The 6,663-nt window shown below is 49.8% G+C and overlaps 1 protein-coding gene across 1 annotated transcript; it reads left to right on the top strand.

The window, feature by feature from the left end:
- Positions 1–4,123: 4,123 nt before the first annotated feature.
- LOC142990024 (galactose-specific lectin nattectin-like) lies at positions 4,124–6,121 on the top strand. Its single transcript, XM_076139729.1, has 6 exons — positions 4,124–4,243; positions 4,317–4,417; positions 5,166–5,296; positions 5,384–5,512; positions 5,865–5,979; positions 6,093–6,121. The coding sequence occupies exons 2-6, from the start codon at positions 4,339–4,341 to the stop codon at positions 6,119–6,121; spliced, it is 483 nt and encodes a 160-aa protein (XP_075995844.1). The 5' UTR covers positions 4,124–4,243; positions 4,317–4,338.
- Positions 6,122–6,663: the final 542 nt, after the last annotated feature.

The following is a 6,663-nucleotide window of genomic DNA, read 5'->3' as shown; positions in this document are numbered from 1 at the left end:
CGTGCCTACGCCCATCTGGACAGACCCGGCAGCACCGTCAGAGTCATGTTCTTTGACTTTTCCAGTGCATTCAACAGCGTTCGGCCTGCCCTGCTCGGGAGTAAGCGGTCGGCGATGCAGGTAGACTCTCCCCTGGTTTCCTGGATAGTGGACTATCTAACTGGTCGGCCGCAGTTTGTCAGACTGCAGGGATGTGTGTCTGACACTGTGGTGTGCAACACTGGGGCCCCTCAGGGTCCTATCACCATTCCTGTTCACCCTGTACACTCTGAGTCATGCCACCTGCAGAAGTTCTCAGATGACTCTGCGATAGTGGGCTGCATCACCGAGGGGAAGAATGAGGAGTACAGGGGTGTGGTGGACTCCTTCGTCAAGTGGTGTGAGCTGAATCACCTGCAGCTCAACACTGACAAGACTAAGGAGCTGGTGGTTGACCTCCGCAAGAAGAAGTCACCCCCCACACCTGTGACCATCAATGGGGTGACTGTGGACTCTGTGCAGGTATACAAATACCTGGGAGTCCATTTGGACAACAAACTGGACTGGTCTAAGAACGCTGAGGCTGTTTACAAGAAGGGGCAGAGTCGACTCTACTTCCTGAGGAGGCTTCCATCCATCAATGTCTGTAACACCATGCTGAGGATGTTCTACCAGTCTGTGGTTGCCAGTGCCATCTTCTTCGCGGTCGTGTGCTGGGGCAGTAGGGCGAGGTCAGCTGACGCCAACAGGATCAACAAGATCGTCAGGAAGGCTGGCTCCGTCCTGGGGACTGAACTTGATTGGTTGGAGCGTGTGTCAGAGAGGAGGATGCTGCGCAAGCTAAGGAGAATCATGAACAATGACTCTCCCCCTCTCCACCAGGTGCTGGCCTCATACAAGAGCACCTTCAGTAACAGACTCATTCCCCCCAGGTGAACTACTGAGCGCCATAGGAAATCCTTTCTTCCTGTGGCCATTGGACTCTTTAATAAAGCTACCTCGGGTCGAGGTGGGACGGTGGGGACATAGGGATCTGAGCCCGCTCCCCCCCCCAACCTGCTTCACTGTCACTTATAATATATTGCACTAAACGTTGCTGTATGTCACATATACACACCTGTAGGCTGTAGTTGTAGATTGTCATTACTCATACCTCAGTCAGATGCACGTTGCACTTGCACTTCCTTATGTACTTATTTTGTCACGTACTGTTCCCCCCATTGTATGTACTTCGTACCCCCCTTATTGTTTGTACTTATCTTGTACTTATTATCTACTTGCATTCTTGCACTTTTCATTATTGCACTAGTTGGGGGATTTCTGATTTCTGGGTCTTGTTTTTTTTTTCATGCTGTACTGTAACTGTTGCACAGTAATTTCCCGCTGGATAATAAAATTTCATCTTATCTTATCTTATCTTATCTTATCTCTTATCACATGTCACAGCATCACATTACCCAGATAGAGCAGCCGATCCAGCTGCTCTATGGTCAGAGTGATTGTGATGACTACTGGGGGCGGCAGTAGCTCAGTCTGTAGTGCCTTCGCTTGGGAACCAGAGGGTCGCCGGTTCGAGTCCCTGCCGACGTGCCCCTGAGCACCGAACCCTCAACTGCTCCCCCCTCTGTAATGGGTGGTAATGTAATGTAAGTCGCTCTGGATAAAAGCATCTGCCAAATGATCGTAATGTAATGACTAACTTCAGGTTTGTTAGGAACCGAGCCGGACGGGATCGAGCAGCAGCGGACCAGACGGAGTTACCTTCTCCTGGAGCGGGGCAGAAGCGAGAGGAGGACACATGGTTCCGTCAACGTGGCGCGTCAAAAGGCGACATTATGAGTTCAGAAGAAGGACATGCCAGACCCTCCTGTGTTAGCTCAGATAGCACACACACACATTCAGCCTGAAGACAAAGCAGCAGGAATGAGTGTGTGATGAGAACACACACAAACACACCCCCACCTACGGCGAGTCACGATGATGAACCGCAGGGAGGAGAGAGGAGATCACCAGACAATGACACGCCTCCAGAGTTTGTTGGAATATAACAAATAATGTCAAACATATAGAAGTAAATGCAGTAACTGACTAACTTGCTCCGGCAAGTCTGGAAGTAAAACAGAGGATTTGACAATCCTCTCTCCAGGAGGGCTTGATAACACATATCTGTGGTGAAGAGAGCACCGTATCACCTTATCAAAAGCCTCAGCATCTGTTGCATAGCAGGAGGGAGGAAGAGCCTCTCAGTCTGGGGAGCTTCTTCAGATCAAAGGAGGTTACCCAAGGGTAAATTACACTGTACTGTTGTTCTTTAATTTACACAAAGACGTATTACATTCTCCCCCACCGACAGCTGTTCATCCCTCAGATTTGAATTACAGCGCCGCCTCTCTAAATCCTGGCTCAACCAATCAACAACGGTTAAACTACATTGTCATCAATGCATTCTAATACTATGGGAACGCCTTTTGCTTGCGGTATGAATGCAATTGTATGTGGAAACTCGTGGCCTGACTCTGAAGGGAGCAGGACCAGCAGCTGTCCAACGACTACTTCAGTAAAACAATCTAAAGATTTCAGATCATCTTTGCCTCATCATTCACCACCAATACAACCAACACGGACCAAGACGGACCTTCAGCTCGGTTCTTCAAATAAGTTCAACCTCATGTCATTCTTTTATCTGCAGTAGAGACTCCTCTCACACTGAGACTCCAGGCTGAGAGAAAGCTGCTCTGTGATGTATAACTCTATAACTCTACATGCATGATGGCTCCACTGTGGCTCATCTCCTCACTCATCACCTCAGTGCCATCTTCATCATCACCAAAACCACATATGTCCTCCCTGTCAGCTGCTCCTCACCTCCAGACTCCACTACTGTAACAGCACCTGAGTTCTCTGGCCTCCAGCCTGGACCCCTCTGTCCTCACACACCTCCTCCCTCCTGCATCCTCTGATCTGCTTCATGGGGGGGGGGGGGGGGGGGGGGGGGTCCTCTTTCCTTTAAAAAGATAAATGATGGAGGGACGGAGATCCAACCATCTCAAATATCAAATCAAGTGCCAAAGTTCTTCATGAGAATGACTTGACTGATCTCAAAAACATCTTTTGTCCTTTTTAAAAAGAACTAATGTAAAAGTGTTGTAAAGAACAATGTGCTGGTTTAGTGCTCCTCCTTTGTGTGTGTTGCCTCACAGGCACTCTGAGTCAGAGTGAAGGCATATTGACTTTTCCTTCAGGAGCTTGTTCATCAGTGAAAGTCTGACAGAAAGCCACACATGTTAATGTTTCCTGAGGACAAAGCAAGCAGAGACACACCCACCACAGAAGAAGATGGGTGTGATGGGTCAATAAAGAGATGAGACTGTGAGGCTCCTCCCTGGTGTGTGTGTGTGTGTGTGTGTGTGATCACGTGTGAACCAGGATCGTCACACAAATTAATTAACAGGATTAAAACCTCCCAGAGGCAAAAGCAGAGAGCAGAGGGCCCAGGTGGAGATGAGCTCAGAGCAGCTGGACTTGCTCTGCTCTGCTCAGACTCAGATGAAGGAACAAGTCACAGAGAATCCAGTGGTTCTGTCTCTGTAAATATGTTAGAGACGGGCCAGCAGTGGTGCAGTCCATAGGGTCTAGGATCATAGGGTGGCCGGTTTCGAGTCCCCAGCCAAGAAGTGTGGATTGGCAGCCGGCAGCCAAAGAGTTGCCAGTTTGTCTCAAGTCAACGTCTCATTTACTAACATTGGAGCTTATTACGCAATCAGCAGCCTCCTGAGTACAGTTAGTGTGAAGGAGCATTTAAAGAGGCAGCTGAACGCTGGAATCTGTCTATCCTCAACAAGCTCCTGAAGCCTCCCGAGTCCTTCTGGGGCCTCCCAAGTCCTTCTGGGGCCTCCTGTAGCCTCCAAGGCCTCTCCAAGCCTCCCAAAAGACTCCGGAAGCCTCCTGGGGCCTTCTGAAGCCCCCTGAGGTCCATTCTGTTACACAGGACGAATGCAACAACATTTACAGAGAATATACACACGTCAGAGTTCACAAAGGGGGGGGGGGCTTTGTGTGTGTGTGTGTGTGTGTCCGCCTGCAGGCTTTTTTTGTTTCTTGATGTTTTCCTCAAGATGGTCCCCTTGTACACACATAAAACACACCTGCAGGTAAATGTGACTGACAGGTACCCAGGGACCTTCAGACAGGATATATAGGAGAGACAGACAGCTGAGTGACATACAAGCTTCAGAGGCCAGCACCAAGAACACACTCTTCTGTGGTGAGTCCTCTTGGTCTTCATCAGGAGCCTCGATCTGATCTTCATGTACTGATCTGTGTGTTTGTGTTTGTAGATTTCCCAGCTGCTGATTGAAGATGCGTTGTGTGTGGCTGACTGTGTGTGCAGCTCTGCTGCTGCTGATGATCACTCAGGAGACTGATGCCATATCCAGAGGTACACTCAGAAGACAGAGACCAGGAAGCTCTGTCTCCTCCCTCTCTCTGCCTCTCCCCCCCTCACTCTCTCCCCCCCTCGCTCTCTCCCTCTCTCTGCCTCTCTCTCCCTCTCTGTCCCCCTCGCTCTATCTCTCCCTCTCTCTCTCTGCCTCTGTCTCTTCGTCCCTCTCTCTGTCTCCCTCTCCCTCTCTCTCTCTGTCTCTGTCTCTCTCTGTCTCTCTCTCCCTGTCTCCCTGTCTCTCTGTCTGTCAGTCTCTCTCTGTCTCTGTCTCTCTCTGTCTCTCTCTCTCTGTCTCCTCCCTCTCTCTGCCTCTCCCCCCCTCACTCTCTCCCCCCCTCGCTCTCTCCCTCTCTCTATCTCCCTCGCTCTCTCCCTCTCTCTGCCTCTCTCTGCCTCTCTCTCCCTCTCTCTGCCTCTCTCTCCCTCTCTCTGCCTCTCTCTCCCTCCCTCTCTGTCCCCCTCGCTCTATCTCTCCCTCTGTCTCTCTGCCTCTGTCTCTTCGTCCCTCTCTCTGTCTCCCTCCCTCTCTCTCTCTGTCTCCCTCTCTCTGCCTCTGTCTCTTCGTCCCTCTCTCTGTCTCCCTCTCCCTCTCTCTCTCTGTCTCTCTGTCTCTCAGTCTCTCTCTGTCTCTGTCTCTCTCTGTCTCTCTCTCTCTGTCTCTCTGTCTCTCACTGTAGATGCTGTTCAGTGTGTCAGACTGACAGAAGGCCTCAGTGTGACTCAAACATGCTTCATGTGTCTGCAGGCAGAGTTCTTCGTAACTGCAGGAGAGTGAAGCTGCAGCGATGCTATGGTGTAGGGGGAGGATGGTACAGCCTGGACAGCAAACGCTGCTTCAAGGTGTATGGGGCTAGATGGAACTTTAACCGAGCAGAGGTGAAGTCTCAGATGTAAAGACACCAAGCTGAGGGTCTCCTGGTAGCAGCTTGGTCTCATTCTCACTTCTGTCTCTGCTCATTTCAGGCATACTGCCGCAGACTCTGTGGAGATTTGGTCTCCATCCACAACGTGCATCAGTACAACAGGGTCTTATGTAGACTGGCCAAGTACTCCAGCAGGCGTTACACATACTGGATTGGAGGAGAGAGACTGGTGAGTAAAGCACCACTGTCACTTTGAGGGCTTGATGTGGATCTGACCACAGACAGGATCAACAGTATGAAGTGCACCTTAGTCCTGACAGTCAGACAGTCAGACAGACAGACAGACAGACAGACAGACAGACAGACAGACAGACAGACAGACAGACAGACAGACAGACAGACAGGCTCTGGCACAAAGCACAGGTCCTCAAGCTTCTAACCACGTGAACAGATAAGAGTCAGAAGGACAGAAATGATGAGAGTGAAGAATCTTCTCATTCAAACGCCTTCATGTGTGGAGGCTAAAGAGATCACATGACCTGCTGGAGCCCAATCCCTCATCAGATGCTTTCTCTTTCCAGAGTAATGGAAAGTATGGATGGACTGATGGAAGCAAATGGAACTTTTCCAGATGGCACAAAGGGCAGCCAGACTTCTACAGGAAGAGGGAGCGCTGTGCTGAGATGAACTGGGGCAGTAAGTGGAAGATTCAAAGCATTCAAAGCGTCAGATGGAACATTTCCCATCATTAAAAGCGTAAACAGGCTGTTTTCTTTACATTCCTGTGGACACTGGATTGTGTTGTGCAGTAAACTTAACAATCCCATTTAGGGAATGAAGAATCCCTTCCCTTTTCTTATTCTTATTCAACATTTCCCTTTGAGAGATGACAGCTGATAAGTGTCAGATAGAAGGCAGTTGAGCTGAACAGGTGGATGATCAGATGGTTGGTCTACCTGAAGTGTTGGGGTGAACCATCATCCTTCTAACTGCTCTGCTTGTTTGGGTGTTTTGCAGCTTGGGGATTGTGGAACGACCAGTCCTGCAGTGCCAGGAGACGCTTCATATGCTCTGTGGGCTGTAGAGGCTAGAGCTTCAGCTGCACACACATCTGCTGACATTCACACCAATAAAAGAATACAAGTGGATCTGTCCTTCATGCCTCCTGTCCTTCTCTCACCTTCTGGATCAAACACTTTGAAATAGACGTACATTACAAGAGCCGATCCCTCTCCGGGCACGGCTGAGTGAGTGATAGAGACTGAGAGTGGGATTAGAGAGAGGAACAATAAAGACATGCAAGGCAATACACACAACATGTCATGGGTTAGGACAAAACATGCAAGACAGAGACAAGAGAGAGACAGGCAGAGAGAGAGA

The sequence above is a fragment of the Genypterus blacodes genome, unplaced genomic scaffold (assembly GCF_046128005.1).
Source record: "Genypterus blacodes isolate CSIRO-AG114 ecotype Tasmania unplaced genomic scaffold, CSIRO-AGI_Gbla_v1 ptg000447l_1, whole genome shotgun sequence".
Lineage (NCBI taxonomy): Eukaryota > Metazoa > Chordata > Actinopteri > Ophidiiformes > Ophidiidae > Genypterus > Genypterus blacodes.
The sequence above is the reverse complement of the archived record's forward strand: the minus strand, read 5'-3'. Positions and strand labels throughout refer to the sequence as shown.